This window comes from Mytilus californianus, unplaced genomic scaffold, assembly GCF_021869535.1.
Source record: "Mytilus californianus isolate M0D057914Y unplaced genomic scaffold, xbMytCali1.0.p SCAF_9, whole genome shotgun sequence".
NCBI lineage: Eukaryota > Metazoa > Mollusca > Bivalvia > Mytilida > Mytilidae > Mytilus > Mytilus californianus.
In genome coordinates this window covers 59,339,424-59,362,175 of record NW_026262745.1, presented here as the reverse complement: position 1 = coordinate 59,362,175, position 22,752 = coordinate 59,339,424, and the positions used below count along the sequence as shown (strand labels likewise).

Here is a 22,752-nt window from a genome sequence, read left to right as displayed (position 1 = left end):
GACGTTAAGTTGAATTTCAGTTTGTTTAAATTTTGATTGGGTAAATATAATTTATATTTAACAAATAGGTATCGTAGAAAAGCTTTACAACAATCTTTATCTCTACAAGCCTATGATAAAAAAAAAAATATTGATCCGGCCATAACATTCACATGATTCACAGTTTGAGATGTATCTAATAACGTGAATGTCATGTTGCCCAGCAAGGCCCTTAATTGGAAAATTCAATATCATTCTTCTTATTCGCATCACATAAAACACGATTATGGTTGAAAGATTTTCAAATGTACAGACCATAACATGTACAAACATCCACCTATCCTTAACAAAGTGTACAATTCATTTGGCCTAATTTTTATTAAGTTTTAAACATTTAAATGAACATGACAAGGAAGGTTATTACAAATGACGCTAGCCTTTGCGAAACAGAAAGTAGCTTTCATATGGACTTGAAACTTATTTGACAAAAACTTGGACCAACAATTCTCAAGTACGTGTGTTACCTTATTTTACTTTTGTGTGTATCTTATATCAACTATATTTTATTCTGTGTACACACTTAATTATATACTTTATAGCAAGTGTTTAGGTTGCCTGGAGTTAATGGAGAGAATCGTGTAATTAAAGGAGTTTGAAAATAGTGTAATCTAATAGAACTGAAGAATTTGGATAAAGTACATATTTTATAGATTAAGAAATGTACGAGTACTACACCTTCTCAAAACAGAATTAGAAATGTTGTACATTGTATTTGTATAATTGAACAAGTACAGTTGTCTTCCTTTATTCAAAATATTTGACAAATCTGAGGAGGGTGACACGGGTGCGCTCATTTCCCATTTCCCGCTTTTTTATATTATTTTCCCACTTCCCACTCCCCCTTCTTTTTCCTAGATTCAACTACTTTACCCTCGATATCCCACATCCCCATTTTTTTACCCCTTATATCCCACATTCCTAATTTTTTACCCCCTATATCCCATATCACAAAAGCGTGTCATATCTCTTTAATCTATCCAAACAGTTAAACTGTTTGCTACAATTTAGACAAAAACAATTAAATATTATTTTTGTTTTTGTTTCAACCATTTGGACTCCGGTGGATATAGTTGTATTATTGGTAATCATGCTATATCTCCTTACGTTTATATAAGTCATAAAGCATATAAAAACTTAAAAGAAAAGTAATATCACAACCCATAGTTAATGTGACTTTGAAAATGATACTGAAAGACTTGCCAACCCGGTTTACACACTGAATGTTAGTAAAATAATGACAATGTGTACATTAAAACAACAGCCTTATAAAATGACTACATTGTTATCTATTGTCATTTTAGTTTACTGGTAGCACTTTTTCCTTCCTCCTTTTTTATTCATTTAAAAATAAGATGTGGTGTAATTGCTAACGACTATCGATAAGAGACATAATGACGTAGCTGTAAGGTACATATCACCGTACGACCTTCAGCAATCCCCTAAAGTAAGCAGTAATGGGTCCGATATGACAAAATGCAAAACATTTCAAACAAGGAAACGAACGGCTTAATTTCAGCGTATTTTTCTTCAAAGTTAAACTGTTCTTATTAACAAAATTCACCTGTATAATAATATATTATGCAATATGAAAACTAGCATTTTTGATTACATTTCTTTATAATCTTTGATAATAATACAGTAAAATTTTGGAAAGCAGTGACCGATGTGGATAGTAAACTAAGAATTGATCAAATATAGCAAATACATGTTATTTCTGGTATATATATGTTAATGTAACCCAGAAAAACGCGAAAATAATTGATATTAAAAGAAATTAAAAGAAATATCGGATTTTGAAAAAAGGGGAGGACTAAAACAAATTGTCCTTTCCCCAAGTACATATGAAAAAAATCGAACAGTGGTTCAGAAGGAGAAGGTTACAAAGTGCGAACGAACGGACGGACGATTAAATGGTTACAACAATCACCGCACATCCCCGTTGTGCTAGCAAGGATACTATTATAACAAGAAAAACAATCACAGGGCATAGCCATACATCTTGGTAGATAACTTAACACACCAATACATTTCCGGGAATGAAGCATGCTAAATAGGTATACAAGTGGGCAAGAATTTAATGAACAATGTTAGTTTACGTACTGGTTTGGGGATGGCTGACCATGACATCGTTTACTAGCTATTTGGAAGTCACAGTGGTCAATATATTAATAGGGACTCGATGGCCGAATGGTCTTAGTAGTTCATCTGTAGTGATTACTAGCCTGTCAGCACAGAGGGTGTGAGTTCGACAAGACTTCATTGTTGACATGCGTTATTATTGATAAGAAGGTCATAATTATAAATTAATTGTTTGGAAAGCTTTTAATTATTCGAAATGCTAGCTATTTCATACCCTAGGAATATATTACCTTATCTTTATTTGGCAAAACCTTTCAAATTTGAGGCCTCAATGCTCTTCAACTTTGTACTTGATTTGGCCTTTTAACATTTTGATTCGAAAGACAGTGATGAGTCTTTTGAAGATCAAACGCGCGACGGGCGTTCAAAATTATAAATCTGGTATCTTTTGGGAGTTTTTTTATTTGAACCCCTCTTCAGCAACGTTAGATTCCTGTGTTGACTGACTAGGATTGCAAGTATTCCTGCCTGCAACAGTTTGTTCTATGCAGGTACTCCGACTTTGTCCACCATTAAAAACTGACTATGCACACCATGATATATAATATAGCCGATTGTACTGAAAGAAACATCAATCAATCAATACTAGCAAACAGAAGCATGGGTCTTGCCGCGGTAAAATAACGATTACTAAAGAATCTATTTTACCATCTTGTTTCAAGAGCCATATGTCTCTGTTGTTCCTAAACTAACATACAATTAGTAATATTTTTTTATCACGAACATTGAAAAAAAAATATGTGCATAGTACACACTATTATACGGACTAGTCTAGCACCTGTCACTGGAACTCCAATGACTAAAAACATCCACCGTATTAAAGGATGTTCGCTACTCTGTTTCAAAATAACAAGCTTTTTAAAAGACTGTTATAAACTGATAGTATATAAATAAAAGAACTAAAAAAGTAGAAAAAAATAAAGGGTCAGTGTGCTTCTTTTCGAGATGTAAGCCATTGAAAACTTGGCGGGATATAATTCTCTCTAGACTTTTCATACATTTAACATTGGCACCCTTTTTCTTTAAAAAATTATGAAAAAATAATAAGGATTTTATAGCATTTTCAAATATGGCTATTTAAACTATATATAATAAAATTATGAAAAGAAAAATAGGGGTTAGCGGGCCAATTTTTTATTGGCACTAACATGGATAAAACTAGAGGATTCTGAATATCTGACAAAAAGTCAAAAATAAGAGTAGCGAACATCCTTCTTAACATACTTTATGGGGGTCTGGAAGGGGGTGTCCTTCTTTTCTGTATTTTTTTTTTAATTTTAAGCAATTTTCTCTTTATTCTTCATCGTATTTGCTCATTATTCTGTATTCCTTTTTGTTTAGCTTAAGTTTTACTTTAATTTATTTGTTTGTCCTTTTTTCTGTAGTATTGGCCCATTATTCTCTATTATGTAATTCCTATCCAGCCCCTTATGTATCTTCCATCTTTGAAAATAACAATATGTCTTGCAAAAATTTCTATATTTTTTTAAGAATGAGTGGTAAAGGAAGAAAGAAGGGTAAATCGCCTGAAAAGACACCAACAAAAGCGACACGACAATCTCCAAGAACCAAGGCACCGGTAACACCCGAAGCCATGGATACAGCATCGGAACTATCAAACAGTGCTGAGAAATTAAAAAATAACAAATAAGATAGAAAAAATACTTCCTGGTTTTTATGAGGAGTTAAAACTTCCCAAAGCGCTTTATGATTTGGCAGCATCCATTCAGAAGTCGTCAAAGAGTGTTCTTGGAAATAAAGACGTAAAGAAAAATTTTGAAGAATTTCAACAGATTTTTCAGGTATTTTTTTTCAAAATAATTACCCACAATGGAAAATGAGTAAAGTTAGTTTATGACGTATTATTAATCTTTCTGTATAGTTTTTAATCAATGTAAATTCATGATCTTGCAAGCTTATGTTTAGTATTTAGCCTTTTCGGTTTTTTGTTTTTTTTCTGGTTTTTTTTTGTAAAACATCGTAAATATCATACGATTTCCAACACATTTGTTCTAGTATTAATGATACTAAATTCGTCCTCTTTCACAGTAAAACACTGTCTTTTACATGTAATAAGCCTACAATTAACATTCGAAATGTGTTCAATTGAAGTCACCCTTTCGAAAGTTTTTTCGCGCGCGATCATGATTTGGGTTGTTCGTAATGGAATACCCGTGTCACATATGACCATGGATTTGTTCCACTTATCGTAACCATAATCCTATCATACTTCCCTCAATTGTCACATTACCAATATCGGATTTTTAATTGCTTGAGCAACATGACGAGTACCACATCTGGAGCAGGAACTGCTTGCTTCTCCGAAACACATTAGTTCGTCTCCAATATTTTATGGGGGTTTGTGTTGCTCAGTTTTTAGTTGTTATGTAAAATTTTGATATTTTTGTTTGTTCTTTCGTCGTTTTATTTTGACTAAGACGTTGTCGCTTTTATTAGACTAATGCTAAATACGATTGTTCACTTTGGTATCTACTCTCTCTCTCTCTCTCTCTCTCTCTCTCTCTCTCTCTCTCTCTCCTCTCTCTCTCTCTCTCTCTCTCTCTCTCTCTCTCTCTTCTCTCTCCTCTCTCTCTCTCTCTCTCTCTCTCTCTCTCTCTCTCTCTCTCTCTTTGTTCACGTGAAAACGTTTCTGCATTGACAGATAGGATTGTAGTTGCATTATGATAAATTATTATAATATATTTCTACATTCTCTTTGCAGGGTTGGACAACACCAGTGAAAGGACAAGATCCAAAAAGCAAAAGTAATAAAAGAAAACGTTCAGAGTAAGTTACATGCATCTGATCTGCCATAAATTTTATATGTGGCAACCACTATGACATTGTTGGATGTAAATAATTATATGGTATTTGTATTTCCCTGAGGAAGGTAGAGACTGAACAACACCGTATGTTTAGTTTAAAAATATTGTATTTGCTAAATATCAGCAAATGGATGAGACACAAGTAAATCATACTTATGAAGTCTTCTCCATATTACAATACAAGTATATATACAATAATAACATTATGAGCATGCATGTAAAGCTAACAAATTCATTAAATATTATACGAACTATAAATAAAAAGAAAAAAAGAACAAGAAGAATGGAAAAGGAGGAAAAGAAAAAGAAGCAAATTATATTTTCTGTGATGTTGACTTAGGTTTTTGATGGTGATGATCATCCGTGCCAGTAGCAATAATAGTTTATGAAGGGTACTAGAAATCTGTTAGACCTTTTAATAAAATCTTGAACATGTTTGAAAATTAGGAGATTTTGTTCATTCGAGAGTTCCAGATCTCCGCAAGTTAATAGTTTAGTATCAATAATAAAGTTTCCAGTAAGCCAATTAAGATTGTTAAGTAAAATTTCTCTACATGTAGTGTATTTTGGGCAAACTAAAAGAAAGTGATGAACATCCTCAATATCAGACCCAGTTGTCTCATTGGCACTCATACCACATCTTCTTATAACCACACTGACACGAAGGATCCAGTATAATGTTAGCTTTGAAAAGGTCAGAGTTTAAAAATGAAGCGGAACATCGCAATTGAGTTAAAATAATATTCAGTTTCCTCGGACCGTACATATAATACGGCGCAACTCTACTCTGAACACTTTCATTTTTCAATTCTCTCTTAAATTTAGATATAAGAGTCGGTGTTTCGAATTTTTAAGTCGAATTTTTAAGTCAAGCTTATTCCATTCTCGTATTGTGGATGGAATAAAAGATTCAGTGGTAAGGGAAAGTCTACAAAATGGAACAATGATATTTTGACCGTTTCGCAACGGATAGTTGGTTGTACTTTGTATACACGGGGGGACAAGATTACACAGATACTCAGGTGCATGTTTTTTATTTATATTATAAAACATCTGTAATTTTCTTCTTCTTCGTCTTTCATATAAAGATTCCCAGCCAACCTCAGAGTACAGAGTATCAGTTTTAGTGAAGATTGGTAGACCTGTTACAATTCTTGCGGCTTCCAATTGCAAATTTTCTAATTTATTTGAATAACATATCCCACAATTATCCCACACTTCCGTGGCATATTCAAAAATGGGTCTAATAAAAACTAGATAAAGTTTTTCTAAGTTATTACGAGACAGTCGATATTTAAGTTTACGCAGAACATTAAGGTGTTTCTTTACACTTGTAATTATACTTTCAATATGATTGTTCCATTTTGCGTCACAACTAAAGATAACTCCCAGGTGCTTATGCGATGTATTTATAGGGATAGTTTTATCATTTAGGGAAAAGTTGAGATCTGGTATCTCAATATTTGAAAATATCATAATTTCTGTTTTATCAGGATTAAATGACATAAGCCATTTAGTTGACCCAACATCCAGTTTTTTCAGGTCGCGGTCGATCACAGATTTAATCTGTTCACCATCGCTACCGGAATAACTGAATGAAGTGTCGTCTACAAATAGCCTACACAGCGATGTAAGCTTATCAGCAATATCATTAATATATAAAACAAAGAGAAGAGGGCCTAAAACAGATCCCTGGGGTACACCTGCTGACACATTACAAAAGGAGGAGGACGAATTATTCAGTACTACTCTTTGTTTCCTGTCATGCAGATAATCTTCAAACCAATGTAATAAGGTTCCATCAATACCATAGGCTTTCAGTTTGTGAATAAGACCTCTATGCCAAACTTTGTCAAACGCTTTAGAGAAATCACAGAATACAAAACAGTTTATTTCTTTTTTTTCCAAAGAGTTTAAGATGCAGTTGTATATTTCTAAAAGTTGATGGACAGTTGAATTTTTGGGAAGAAATCCGGATTGATATTCATAAATTAATTTGTTAGCGTGTAGATGGTTATACAAGTGCTTAAAACAACTCTTTCCATTACTTTTCCAACACAACTAATAAGAGAAATTGGTCTGTAATTTGAAGGCAAGGATGAATCCCCCTTTTTGAAAATAGGTATTAAATTAGCTATCTTCCAACTGGTTGGATATTTGCCTTCTCTTAAAGATTTTTTGAATATAATGTTTAGCGGAACTGCAACCTTTTCCGGACATAACTTGAGCATTTTATGGCTGATCACATCTGGGCCTGATGCCTTGTTTGGATCTGATATCTGGATAATATCTATGAATTCTTGTGTATTTATTTTGATTTCCGAAAATTTACTATCAGTTTTTGTTTTAAATTCGGGTAAATTTACATGTTCTTCATCAAGTTTTGAAATCATACTAAAATATTTGTTTAATAAGCTGCATTTTTCCTCATCTTCATATACGACATCGTTTAGTCCATTATCATTTATAATATTTTGGAGAGGGGGTATACATGTTGTCCGAATTTTTATTTGATTTAATCAACATTTTCATAAGTTTCCAATACGTTTTTGAGTTCGGGGAGTTTTCTAGTATAATACTGTCCAAATTTGTTTCAAACTTTTCTTTGGCTACCGTATGTTTATATGCATATACAAAGTTAAAACTTCGTCATTGCTTGCCCTGTTCATATCTGGTTTTCTTTGTTAAAGGAATAATTTGATGACGATAGAGGATAGAACTTTGATAGTCTCAGAACATTTTTTGTAGAATCGGGGCGATTGCAGAGCCATGGTATGTTTTGACACCCATTTTTAGGCCGTAGGTTGACCGGTAAATGTCTTTCAGTTTTTGATCGTTACTTAAATACTTTCTCAATGTCACATTTCCATTTCTTCACACTCCTGATAAAAATCCATAGAAATTTAAAACTTTATTTTCCGTCGTTGAATTTGCCGATATTGTTATACAATAAATTAGGTCGACATTGATATATTGTTCGTCTTTAAGGTTGCGGTTGTTGATTTATAAAACTGTATATGATTCAGAAATTATTGCGATGTTTTTTATTATTGCGAATAATGCGACATGGTTATAATCGCAATAATTTAAACACGCATTTTGAAAATTATTATCTGAATTAAACAGGATTTTTCTCAATATCGCAAAAATTAAAATCGCATTTTAGTCTAAAATGACAAAATCGCAATAATAAATGCACGCAATAATTTCTGAATTTACAGTATCCGTTTTAGGCAGATTACTACATACGGTTGTTGATATTTGCATTAATGTTTTAGGTAATATATACGCATCAAATTATTTTGTATGTTGACCTTATTTTCGGATTTAGTTTTTTTTCCATATTAGTTTGGAATATTAATTATTTTATAGTGCGAAATGTACGCCAATGCAATGTTAACAAATGGCCACAAATTTCCTACTGCTTGGAAACGGACATTTAGTTTTATTTTTATATTAGTTGGAAAAATAAATTATTTTATAGTGCGAAATCTACGCCAATGCAATGTTAACATATGGCCACACATTTCCTACTGTCTCAGCTTGTTGGAAAAGGACAAAAAGCGATAAACTGTGTTTTGGTATGCCGAGTCTAATCATACTAGTTTATTAATAGTTAATACGAGTATACAGTTTCGACATGAGAGGTTTATAATATATATAAAATATAAAGATCGTCAAGAGTAGATGTAGTTCAAATTTTGCAGCCGCATTCTCTTCATTCACAAGGTCTGAGTAGAAACGTTTTTGAAACTCATTCAAATTTGAAATAAACATAGCCTTCTTATTTTAAAAGATTTTTCGTAAATGCTATAGCTATGTCCTTAAAATAAAAACAGTTTGTCTGCCTTACCCCATGCGCAATTTTTGTTGTTGTAGATTTACATCCTTTTGAAAATATTTTGCATTTATGTAAGTGGTTAAATTATAGACCATAATCAATAATCACCAATTTCAATTAGATTATATCTAAAAGATACTAAATTTTGTAAAATAAAATGAGCATGTTCCATCTTCAGACAATCATAAATAAATGTTAAAAAATACGCATTAATTTTGTTAAAAACTCAAAAAATACCCACGAATCTGTTATGCCTTAAATTTTAGTGAGGATTGTGTGAATTAATTCCATTTTTACATTGTACTTTCAATTCTATCACAGTGGCCAGAACGGAGATGAAATAATGACACCGGTAGAAATTACTGAACTACAGGAAAGTGCAAAGAAGTGAGTTAATTTCTGAGTTTGTCGCATACTTCAAAATAAGAGTTTATGTTCTGACTGTAATTCGTGTACATATGCACACTGGTTAAAGTGTCGATTCTGTTATGCAATAGTGCAATTTGAAATTAAATTTATTTCTCCCTTTTTGATTTGGTCGGTTAATACTGTAGAAGTAGTCAAGATTTTTTTTATTATCAGTGAGAATTTAAAAATTTTAATCACCCTATAACCTTTAAATCTAGAAGTTGTTGTTGAAAAGCGCTTTGGACGCAAGAACATTTTTTTTTCTGATAATGTGTTATTTTCATTATAAATAAGAAATAAGAGCTATTAAAGAGATATATAGCATTAATTATGTCCTTATAAAGAAGTGATGTTTACACTTCATAAAATGAATTATTGGTTTATAGATTGAAAGAAGAACTATCCAAACAACAAGAAGAAAAAGCAATATTGATAAAAGAAAACACCGTGAGAGATAATTTAATAGAGACCCTGAAAGACAACAATCGAAAGTTAGAACAGGATTTAAACAGTCACAAGGAAACGGAGACACACGAAAAGATAGAAACGAAAAAGCGATCAATGGAAATCGAATTTTTAGAAGAGAAATTGCGAAAAGCTCATTCAGAAATTACAAAACTGAAAGAAACAATTGTGGAAAATGAGAAAAAGTTTCAAAATGACTACAAAAGAACAAACGACGAAGATAAGTACGAAAAAACAGTAATGAAAGATGGGGAAGAAGAAGTTCCAAACGAAAAAGGTACAAAGTCAGAGGAACTTTTACAAGAATTAAAAACCGTACAAAATCAACTTATTGAGGAGCAAAAAGCTTACCAGAAAACCAAGAAAGAAGAAAGACTTGAAAGGGAGGAACTTCAAAAGCTGAAGGAAGAACTTCTGTCCGAGAAAGATACATTAGCAAATGAACTTATCACAGTTAGAACGGAAAAACAACAGAAAAACGAAGAATTAGAAACCGTACAAAATCAACTTATTGAGGAGCAAAAAGGTCACCAGAAAACCAAGAAAGAAGACAAACTTGAAAGGGAGGAACTTCAAAAGCTAAAGGAAGAACTTCTGTACGAGAAAGATACATTAACAAATGAACTTATAAAAGTTAGAGCAGAAAAACAACAGAAAAACGAAGAATTAGAAAGCATTGGTAATGATTTGATTAAAAGTAGTGATTTTAATGAAAGAAAAACTCGAGAGTGTGAGGCTCTAAAGGATCAGTTTGCGCAGATGCAGAATGAACTAAAACAGAAAAACGAAGAATTAGAAAGCATTGGTAATGATTTGATTAAAAGTAGTGATTTTTATGAAAGAAAAACTCGAGAGTGTGAGGCTCTAAAGGATCAGTTTGCGCAGATGCAGAATGAACTAAAACAGAAAAACGAAGAATTAGACGATCTACGAAATAGGTATGTATGTTTAATCTCTTTTTACTTTTCAAATGCAACATGAATGTACATTACACGTTTAATCAATTGTCAATCATGCTTTACGATTTCAACAGATGCTTTTTTAGTCTTTTGGTGTTTATTTATTTATTTATTTTTTTTTTGGGGGGGGGGGGGGGGTAATTTTCTACCATTTTAACAAATGCTTCATATCTCACGGTTTTAAAAGGTTGTTTTTTAAGTCTTGCGTAAATGCTCCAGAATATGATCATATATTGATCGAGTTACGTCCATACTCCAAGCTGTGACCAGATACTTTTTGAGTGTTTCGGTCATGCCCCACAATTTATGTAGATGCTTATCGAGTCTTACTAGTCCAATAGATAACCTTTTAAAATCTTCCAGATTTCTTCTAATTTGAAGAAAAAGTCACTTACTATAATAGTCGACACGTTTGAAAATCACAGCAGGCGTTTTAGCCTTATCCAAGTTGATACTCCGCGTTCAAAAATACCACCTCAGTGAAGACAGTATTTTCAATTTTTTTTTATTTTAATGTTTTTTTCTTTGATGGTTTATGAAACGTTGTAAAACATTTATAAATGTCTTTGCATTGCTGTGCGCATGTCAGTCATTTTTATACGGCCCGTCTCCAAATACGGTACGTATTATGGTATGCCGTTGTACGCCCGTCTGTCCGTCCGTCTGTCGTCAACACTTCGTACAATAAATCAAAAATAAATTTTAGATTTTAAGTTTCCGATTTATGGGACCAAATTGTGGGATTTTATTCATAAAAAATGGAGGATTTTGTAGTTTTCTGAATATAACTATAACATGCTTTGAGAAAATTTTCATGAAACTTTGATCAATTGTTTATATATATTGGCATAAGCTCCCTTTCGATTTTTTAAAATTTCTGATTTTACGTTTTGGAGTATTGGGACTTTATTCATAAAAAGAGGTGATTTTCCAGTTTTCGTACAATAACTCAAAAATGCTTTGAGCAGTTTTTATGAAACTTTGGTGACTTATGTATATCTATTGAAGTACTCCCCTTTGTTATTTATAAATTTCTGATATGACACAGCGGAGTTTATTCGTTGAAAAATTGTCAAAATTAATCTGTCCATTTTTTACACTTTAGAGCGAAGGGCGCATCATGCACTCATGGCACAGCTCTTTATTTTAACCTGCAACTGTAGTAAGTTAGTGTATTTAATTTTACTAGTATAATGATTTTACGCAGATTGGACACCTGCAAGGTAGGGGAATAAAAGAACATTGATGTTAAAGTATATATTCCAACAGTCTCTACGTTTTTTGTTTTAGGTTGAGCTCGTTATCTGCTAGTAAGCTAGATGGGGATCCAAATATAACAGATCTAGGAGACCCCAACAGACCCTTAAAACTGGTAGAAAGGTACCAACAGTTGTACGACAATCTTTGGACCGATATATTTGACGAACTTACGGATTCCTATACTGATGTAAATGACAGCGGTGAAAAGGAAAAAATGGCGGCTATGGAGATCATGTCAATTTTTGAGGTGTTTTATATCAGTCATTTTCATGAACTCTTTTTTTTTTTGCTTCTGAAAAACTTATTTTATTTCTTTATTAGCAAATCACAGTGCTGTGAAAATCTATAGAATATACTACAAGACTTGTAATTTGGTACGCAGAACGTGCGTTTTGTCTACACACGACTCATCAGTGACACTCGAATAAAAATGGATGGAAGGTAACGAGAAAAATACTAAGTTGAATAGGCTTGATTTAAAACAAAAGTTCAAAAAAGTTGGACCAGTTTTGAACAAAAGCTACAAATCCCTCATACATTCAAATCAAATTCCGTAAATACATTTGTATTAACTTTAACATGTGGAGCAGGATCTGCTTACTCTGACGGAGCACACGAGATCACCCCCAGTTTTTGTTGGGGTTGGTGAGATTCGTGTTGCTCAAGTCTTTAGTTTTCTATATTGTGTTTTGTGTACTGTTGTTTGTCTGTTGGTGTTTTTCTTTTTTTTTACCGTGTTGTTGTCAGTTTATTTTCGACTTATGAGTTTCAATGTCCGTTTGGTATCCTTTACTTTTCTTTTCCGTTACGTCAGCCATCTTCGTTGGATAAAGGCGGAACGCATCCAACAATATTGAATTGAACAATTAGATAATTTCATATCCTCATTAAGATCGTTTTTTCTGTTCTGTATCGTTTTTTTTTCTTTCTTATTTTAGCTCCGTTGTTTTGTTATGTTTATTCTCAACATTTTGTTTTTGCTTTGAAAGTCAGTAACCTTGATGAAATGAAACATATATGTATAATACAATAAAAGGTATTACCAAAACTATTTGAAAGTACAACAGACGTCACCTCCGAGAAATAAAGACACACAACATAGAACAAAATTTGAGTTAGTTAGCCCGGCCTGGTAAAGGCTAAATATGTTAGGTGTTAATGCAATTTAAAGTCCACATAAACTTCACCCTATTTTTTTTTATCTAGACCATATACAATGATGTAATAACTTGTAACTTTCTTTTTTCTCCAATATAATCATGCTTTTCAAAACTCAGTACCTCATGACTAGATTATTTTAGATTATTTGTTTAAAGCATAAAATCACAGGAACATGAAAGTCCAAGATGTTCATATAAACATTACAAAAAGAAACAATATAACTTTAAATACGTCTTATGCTTCCTTTTTTGACAGAGAGTGCTACAGTTTTGTAAACATACAGTTGAAGACCAAGAGAAAACTATCATATCATCGCTCATGTGTTGCTCTCAAGACAATCTGGTTCGTATCTTTTAATTATATTCTCCATAGTTCATGTACTGATGTTGTCATCCAGTTTGTTATGTTAGAAACTGGTACAAGCAGTATAACTATTCAATTGAAAGGAGTAGGGCCAGGAAGACATAAATTGGCCCTAAAATAGTCTTTGTAATATCATGTATCTGAAAACTAATTTCTTCGTCTTTAATTCTCTGATCTCTAATGTATGAACACGGTTATGAGTGTGAGCATTACTATGAGAGCACCCTTCAGAGCAACGTAGTTCCATGGCTTTTTGTTTGAAAAATATCGATTTGCTACACTCACCAATTTTTTACCATTTTACACTATAACGCCCCCATTTTCTCAGACCCTAGATCCGCTCCGGCGAACAAAGTAAGAGATACGCACATATAGGAGAAGAAAGACAAAGCTAATAATAGTGACAAAATCTCTGTAGCCTCGATGCTAAATAAGCCTTGATTTCTAAGGCGCGGTGTTTACAAACTGACCAATTGAGCTCGATCATTATAGTCAAAGTACTGACATGTATCCTTAAATAACAGTTAGTAATCACATTCACATATTGATTGTTTCAAGTTTGCCTATTATGAAAAAAATTTCTGTGTTTTTAGCTTCAAATGATCCATATCTCCATATCTCTAAAAGGTTAATTTATAGTTACCCGGTTATCGGTGGGGTAAGTGGGGTTCAGTCTTTAGTTTTCTATGTTTGTCTTTTGGTCTTTTTCTTGTTTTGCCATGTCTTTCTCAGTTTATTTTCGTCTTAATATGAGTTTGAATGTCCCTTTGGTACCTTTCGCGTCTCTCTATAACTATTGTACAACCAAACGCACTCTGAACTCATTCACATGTAACTTGGTTTTTTTTTTTCAGGATCAAAATGCCGGTAGTATAGATATATCAACGATTAGAAATATTAGAAAATCAAATGCTCAGCAAACACTGCCATCCATTGTTCAGGTAAGAAACATTTCAAATTAATACGTCATAATGTTTAAGAAAAGCACATGGGCGTACATATCATATATAAGAACGAGAGAACATGCGAGTGGGTGATTGAACGAGAGAAAATGCGAGTGTAAAAAAATATATTATAGGGTATGTTTTTTTTGTAATTTAAAATATATTAAAAGGGTTTGTATTGGTTGTCTTAGCTGTTCATTCATACCACAAGAATATACAAGTGTATGGCCCCCACAACGACAACTTTATATTTGATGGTGTGTATAGAATAAAGAATAATGGGTCAGTGAAAATAAAGATTAGAAAACCCCATATCCAGACCCTCTATTTAGAAGCGTTCCATTTTTGTTTTACATGTACCTTGTTAAGAATATGTAGCTGGATGAGACGATGTTCTCAGCAAATAAAGATGAGTACAATCTCGTGTTGTGTTACTGAAACGATTGGTGTTATGTATAGTCTTCGTTTGTGTGCGAGATAGAAAATGAACTTACCCCATTTTTACAACAAGGAACCCCTTTCGTGTCAGTCTATTGCTTTGTGGTCAACAGGAGGAGATTAAAAAGAAGTTTTCCCGATTGATATTGCCTTTTTCAATCCATAACAAAAATACTTATATTACGATCATGTGTAACATGAAACCATTCGAAGGAAAACTACTGCAATATTAATACTTAAAAGATAAACGATTAAATAAATAAGACAGACAGCAACCAAAGACAACTACTGAATAACAGACTCCTGACTTGAACATACTTAAATAATGTGGCGGGTTAAACATGTTTATGAGCGCTCAGCCCTCCTCTTACCTAGGGTAGTGTAACAGCACAACACGCAATTATTAAAGTCGACCTAATTTTCGGATTTTCCAACTGATTGAAATTATTGTCAATTTGTTCTCGTTCTAAACATGCTAAACTGTGCCAGCTGAAGACCGACTCCGGGTGCGAGATTTTCTCGCTGCGTTGAAAACCCATTGGTGGCATTGTGCTGTTTTCTGCTCTTTGGTCAGGTTGTTGTCTCTTTGGCACATTCCTTGTTTCGATTCTCAATTCTATGATATATTCGCTACTGGACGGTAAGCATTTTAAACAACAGTCAATCAAATCAATCCGCCTACACTGACCAATCTGTTTTAAAAGGTAGTTTAGCATTTTTTTGACACACGCCATAGGTGTTTCACCTAAAAAAAAAAGAAAAGAAAAACCAACGCACACATATGAACCATTTTTATTGTTTCAGCAATATGCCAGACAAAATGACCAAGAACTCACAGGCTTGATGAAAGATTTTGCAGAAGAGTGTATAGCAATTTGTTGGTTGACACAAGTACAAGATCCACCAATCGCCTTCGAGTTCAACTATGACCATGGGGTTACACTAGATAAAGACTTAATGAGAGAGTTCACAGTTTCTGGAGACATTGTGGACTACGTTGTTTGGCCTACCATGAGGCTAACCTTAGACGGTCCTGTGATGGTAAAAAGTGTGGTGCAACCAATCAAGAAAAAACGCTAAGCTTAAAAGTAAACTCAGGAAGTACTTTATTGTGACCTTTAACGTTTCATGTGGAAAATAAACGGTTATTGTTAAAAATGTTTGATGGAAGCCCAAGTTTTTTTGTTGAGCAGTTGTAAAGACTATATTTAAGACAGTATGATATGGATTGCATTTATTGTTGTAATATGAAAATAATGTGCTGAGCAGGATAACGGATTATTTATTGGGGCACAATCGGTGTTTTTTTTAACCACAGCCATATTTTTTTCACTTGAACATTTTAAATTGAATTCATTTTACATCCTAGCCATACTCTTTTTTTAGAAAATACACATATACATCTTTTATTCATCTACCCCTTGAACAACCGATACATAGATGGTTATTATTTAAATACTAATTTCCTAGATCAGATAAGGAAGTTGCATATCCATATAGAATAAAGTTAAGTTTTCGTTGAAATACTACCCGCTGAAAGGCATCAATCCATTCATGACACCACTTAACTTTTACTAGTGTTCGTCTGGTAAGCAATGGTAAGATGAGCTTTCAGATATTTAGGAAAGAGGTACTGTTTTCCCTGTATATGCTTCACTCAGTTGGTCAAAATCCATAATATTGCTAGAAGCCTATATTACATACGCAAAACTATGATGCTATAAATTTTAGAACAGATTGAAAGAATATTTGACAATTACCCTGCTGTGAAATTTAATACATGGAAAATTGACCCTGCCTATTTTAACCTCGTCATCTGTTGTCTGCTGTAACACCTTGACATATTTTTTTGGTATAGTTTGTAAATCTTTGATAGGATGTTTAAAAATAATCACAATAATTTAGACAATTGGAAGGTTTTTTTTCGGGTTTTCAGTTGATTGATAGCGTTTGATTATGTCAGTTTTTATGGACTTCCCATTTTTTTAATTTGCCTTGAAGTTCGGTATTTTTGTTATACGATTTTACATTTTATGATATATTTTATATGAAAAGACACATCTCTATTGTTTTTTAAATCGTTTGTTGACTTCAAGATGCCTATTTGGGATTTTGTATCGTTGGAATACTGTCTCTTTGACGTGTAGACCACATCTACTGTTATTCCTATTTACAGTATTTACTTGTTAGTATTTCTACATTGCAGGGCTAGCCATGACAGATAGATACTTTGAACATTTGAAGCATTTGTGCATATTAATTAACATAGAAATCATAAGTTTTATACTATTTATAGTTTTTTTTCATATCTGAGCAGCTACCATAAAAGTGTGTTTTTTTTTATAGAATTCAATTCATTGTCTCCAACATAGTAATTTTGAAGACCCAGACGTGTTAGCAAATTATATATGCTTAAAATATGTTTATATATATATCTTCTTATTTTATATATTATATAATATATAGCTTTCCTGGACAAGATTTCCTATAGCACAGTGTTTATTTTTCTTCTTTTTTTAAACAGTTTTAAAGTAAAAAGTTAAAAACAATTTGTAAAGCATATAAAAATTAAATACTGTTTATGATTCGAACTGAATATACAATTACTTGCTGTCTTATGTGTACATTATAAAAGTTGCTTACACGTAATAATATGTACAGCCTTATGTATCCCACAGTGGTGTGGAGTGTCGGGCAAACATAACCTGATATAACTCAATTGTATCATCCATCAAATGCATGAGCGTCTGGATTGGGAGGAGGGTCCTCAATTTCTTTATTCTTTATGTTTTAAACCATTTTATTCTATTCTTTGTCTATTTTGCACATTCTTCTCTATTCTTTATATTTTAACACCCCCATAATCCTCTATTCTTTACTTTTTAGCCTATATTTCGTTTGTTTTTTATTGTTTTGCCCTTTATTCTGCACCTTTTGCCCATTATTCTCTATTTTGTAAACCCCATCCAGACCTTATGTATAGGTCCATTAAATTTTTTAAGCCTAGATATATTAAACTAGAGGCTCTCAAGAGCCTGTGTCGCTCACCTGATTCTACTTTGGTTTTGGAAATCATGTTAAAATAGATTAAAATCATTACAGATACCCTAATAATAAGTGAGACCAAATTTGGTTTAATATTGGCCCTGTAATTTAATAAAAAATCCTGGTGGCCATCTTGAACAGTAAATCAGCAACAAAGTAGCAACCTCATAAGAAACATTTATGCCATGTTTGGTTTCATTCCATTCAGTGCACCTCTAGAAGAAGCATTTGTATGTATTTCCAATAGGGCCTTATGTTAAAGGAAGTCCCCCCGCTGGCGGCCATCGTGGATGAAGGATCAGCTTCAAAGTAACAACACTTAGTCAGCACCGCATAAGGAACATTCATGCCATGTTTGGTTTCAATCCATTCAGTGGTTCTCTAAAAGAAGACATTTGTATGTATTGTCCATAGGGTCCTTTGTTAAACACTGTCCCCAGCTGGTGGCCATCTTGGATGATGGATCAGCTTCAAAGTAACAACACTTGGTCAGCACTTCATAAGGAACATTCATGCCATGTTTGGTTTCATTCCATTCAGTGGTTCTCTAAAAGAAGACATTCGTATGTATTTCCCATAGGGTCCTATGTTAAACTAAGTCCCCCGCTGGCGGCCATCTTGGATGATGGATCGGCTTCAAAGTAACAACACTTGGTCAGCATCTCATAAGGAACATTCATGCCATGTTTGGTTTCATTCCATTCAGTGGTTCTCTAAAAGAAGACATTTGTAAATATTTCCCATAGGGTCCTATGTTAAACTAAGTCACCCCTAGGCGGCCATCTTGGATTATGGATCGGCTTCAAAGTAACAACACTTGGTTAGCAGTTCATAAGGAACATGCATGCCATGTTTGGTTTCATTCCATTCAGTGGTTTTCTAAAAGAAGACATTTGTATGTATTTCCCATAGGGTCCTGTGTTAAACTAAGTCCCCCGCTGACGGCCACCTTGGATGAAGGGTCGGCTTCAAAGTAACAACACTTGGTCAACACCTCATAAGGAACATGCATGCCATGTTTGTTTTCATTCCATTCAGTGGTTCTCTAGAAGAAGTTCAAAATGTAAAAAGTAAACGACGACGACGGACGACGGACGCCAAGTGATGAGAAAGTTCGGGCCAGGTGAGCTAAAAAGGAGGAGATTGATGATTATCTTGATTCAACAGCAGTGACAATGTTTACTCCAAGACTTCAACTTTAAAAAAATCATCATAAACCTATCTTTTTCAGGCGTTTTTCTATTATGATTTTGGACATATTAATAGATTTCTATATTGCTTTTTTATGATCGAAGATTTTTAGAAACTTATCTTCTCATGGTTAAGTACAGTAGTAACAGGGGGCGTAGAGGGCGTACGCCTCCCTTTGGTCGCCACAAACAAATTTATTACATCATTTTTGTTTTACGATTTATATGATTTTTTAGCATAAAATGGTCCAAAATATTTTTCGCCTTGCTTCGCTCGGTGGTATTATCCGTTTTATGGAATTACGGATCCCTTTTAAAAAATCCTGGATCCGTCTCTGCCTGGTATACTTTAAAAGCATATATATTCGGCTGATACTTACTAACTGGTATAAAACGCAGATGATATTAAAACAAACAACGTAAAACTATGTTAAAAAATATGTTTATTAAAAAATAATGCATAAAACCTTGTATTTATATTCTGCAAAGAAAATGATAAGAATTTTGTAGTATAGTTTTATAATAAAAAAAAAGTATTTAGAACATACGAGTTATTGTTTGTAGGCTTTTGTACTAAGATATTTCTCAGCTATTTTTTGTTTGTTTGTACAAAAGTAAAGAAATGCATATATAGCAAGGTGTACAATAATCGCCGGGCATAATATATTTCTTTTGCCCATTTTGTTTTCCCTTCCTTACGACGTTTGCATTTTGTATCAACATGCCTAAATCGGAAACACTGGATTTAAATGAAACTTCCGCATGCTATTTTTAACAAGTAACTGATTTTTGGGAGTTTCAATATTAGTAGCTAAAGATCCTTTTACCCATAACTACAAATTGAGGTTAAAAGCTTGCATCATATATTCTAACTAAATTTCAAAGACTTTTCAGTGCATTAATGTCATTGTATGTATACCCTCTCTGAATTTTGATCAATATATTTTTGGGTACATGTATGGCACAGTAAAAGACAAATCACACAAAGGGATCAATTCTTGTTTTATATTTTAAACCATGACTGCTAATGATTTGTTGTCACTATTAACACAACGGAAGGCGAAGAAACTCTTTACTCCTCCGTAGCACGTAATAATCTTCTGTTTTGGGGTGTTGTTCATGATGGCTAGTCTATATTTTTTACTCTTATAGGTTTAACCCACTATTTTCTTCGAAAAATGCCTATACCAAGTCAGAAATATGGCTGTTGGTTTTCACTTATTCCGTTGATTGATAGCGTTTGATTTCGTCAGTTTTTATGGACCTCCCCTTTTTGAATGTGCCTTGGAGTTCGGTATTTTTGTTATACTTTTTTAGTATTTTGCATACTCACTTGTTCAACCATTTATAATTTTGATGCCATTCATTCTACCAAATGAAGGAGGACCAATGTTGACTTCATGTGTTCCATCTTTGTTAATCCTCAATATACCTCTGAAAGAATATCGGAGATACTAGTTATAGCCACATATGTTTCTGACCAACATTTAATATATACTGTTATCATAAGGCCTATACATACATAAATTATTTGATGTTTGGTTTAAGGCTCATTAGCTCGAAAGACTGCCAGGACTTAAATACTTTGATAAATAAGGGTGGTGTTTTAAAACTTAGAAACAATGTCATTTATGATTCAATACTAAAACCCCTTAAAAACTTTGAATATAAGATACCGATTGATGTACGGTATGCGCAAAGTCACATTTATACTCATCACTTATGAATGAAACTCAATATTAGATATGCCCTCAATGGGGTAATCATAGTCAAATATTTCTCTGACCAACATCAATACAGTTAAAACAAGTGAATCTGTGAGCTACAGCTACCGTCCGATAAAAGTATAAGGTAAACAGGAAGTTTTTGAGTGATGAATCTGAAAACGCATCACACGGTATAGCTGACTCATATAAACCCTGAAACCAAATTTCAGAAATCTTTGTAATGTAGTTCCTGAAAAAGATGCGACGAAAAATATTAATGGGACGGACGGACGGACTGACGGATGGACTGACGGATGGACGGTTCGACGGATGGATGGATGGACGGACGGACAGAGGTAAAACAGTATACCCCCACTTTTTTAAAGCGGGGGTATAATTACGCTTATAAATACATAAACAGTTTGATGGTTTGGCGTTTGGTTTATGAGCCGTTATCTCAAAGGGCTATATGGAGTATGGCTGCCATTGCTTGAACAATTTTACAAATAAGGGAGGTGTTTTTGAATGAAGAAAATGTAAAATAATGTCATTTATAATTCAATACTAAAACTTAATAATAAAAATTGAATAGAAGATACCGATTGATGTACGGTATGAGCAAAGAGACATTTATACTCATAATCGCTGATGGATCAGACATGAAACCCAATATTGTAATTCTCTTACGAAGTGAATCATAAACCAAACATTGTAAATTCTTTAGTGTTTGCATAATATTGGATATTCCCAATTAACACATTATAAATTGTATGCGTCCGAATCGCTTTTCTGCATTAACCTTTATCTGGAACGCTCAAAGCCAAATAGCGCTTTTCTGCATTTAAGTTAACCTTCATCAGGAACGCTCAAAGTCAAATGGAGCTTTTCTGCATTTAAGTTATCCTTCATCAGGAACGCTCAAAGCCAAATGGAGCTTTTCTGCATTTAAGTTAACCTTCATCAGGAACGCTCAAAGTCAAATATTTGAAAGTAAAGCACAAAATTACTACATAGTATCAAACGATAAAGGGCAATTAAGGTTCAACTAACTCTTTGTTCCAATCCGAGAAATAAATGTATGTTTGATCTACGTCAAGTCCGAAGAAATGAGCACCAGCGTCTTCAAATATGACCTGTCTACCAGACCCATCTGTATTTACAGATTCAATTTTGTTGGTTCCTGCATCAGCAAAAATAAGTTTTCCCGCTGAAAAAATAAATTCACATATAAATGGGAAAAAAAAAGAGGTCTAAATGGAATCAGAAAACATATTTATATTACTTCACTTGTCAATTGGAAATTATTAATGATCTTGTCACAAACTAAATATGTGCACATGACAATAAAGATATTATTATTATCATTAATATGCATAGAAGTTGATCTTAGCCATAATTATAAACAATACTTCGGGAAAAAACTTCAGAGATTATTTAAAGTAATATCTATTTCACGCGTGATGGTGAAAATATTAAAATGTTTTCGTTTGGGATTGTTCTAAAAAAATATCTAAACAGCGTTTCAGTCTGAATTCTTAGGGAGCAAAATAATAGCTTCTTAAAAAATTTAATCAGTAAGTGCAACATGCGCCATATCCTTCATCATTTATTTCCAATTTTCATAAATTACGACAAAAGCTATATGGACAACAAGGGAAATAACTCTTACAGAACTATTACATGTACATGAATGGGTATTGTAGTTACGTACTATTAGTATCCAGTACAATCGCATTTGGTAGGCTCAAATCAGTAGTTACAATAGTCTGTCTGCCTGTTCCATCATATCCGGACCTTTCTATTTTTGGACTGCTTCCCCAGTCAGTCCAATATATAATTCTGAAATAACATTATGAGAAAATAACGATAAATAATATCACCTATTAAATTTACCGATGTTCAAATCTTATAAATCCATTAAGAATACAAATCAAGGTATCATACAAAACTTAGGGGAATCGAATGACAG

General features: G+C 33.2%; 2 protein-coding genes across 2 annotated transcripts in view; one reads left to right on the top strand and one right to left on the bottom strand.

Annotated features, from left to right (window-relative positions):
- The first annotated feature begins 379 nt into the window (after positions 1-379).
- LOC127714221 (golgin subfamily A member 6-like protein 22) lies at positions 380-19,620 on the top strand. The gene is made up of 9 exons (XM_052220245.1): positions 380-490; positions 3,670-3,980; positions 4,901-4,965; positions 9,166-9,231; positions 9,639-10,655; positions 11,967-12,183; positions 13,353-13,439; positions 14,315-14,401; positions 15,647-19,620. Exons 4-9 carry the CDS (start codon positions 9,188-9,190, stop codon positions 15,920-15,922), a joined length of 1,728 nt encoding a protein of 575 aa, XP_052076205.1. The 5' UTR covers positions 380-490; positions 3,670-3,980; positions 4,901-4,965; positions 9,166-9,187; the 3' UTR covers positions 15,923-19,620.
- A 794-nt stretch (positions 19,621-20,414) lies between these two features.
- Positions 20,415-22,752, bottom strand: part of LOC127715980 (low-density lipoprotein receptor-related protein 4-like) — a 71,802-nt gene continuing 69,464 nt past the window's right edge. Inside the window, exons 31-33 of the mRNA XM_052222082.1 lie at positions 22,495-22,622; positions 21,834-21,990; positions 20,415-20,511 (exon numbers count right to left, since the gene is read on the bottom strand). Of these exons, the coding sequence (XP_052078042.1) occupies positions 20,415-20,511; positions 21,834-21,990; positions 22,495-22,622 (382 nt within the window). The remainder of the gene's footprint in view (positions 20,512-21,833; positions 21,991-22,494; positions 22,623-22,752) is intronic.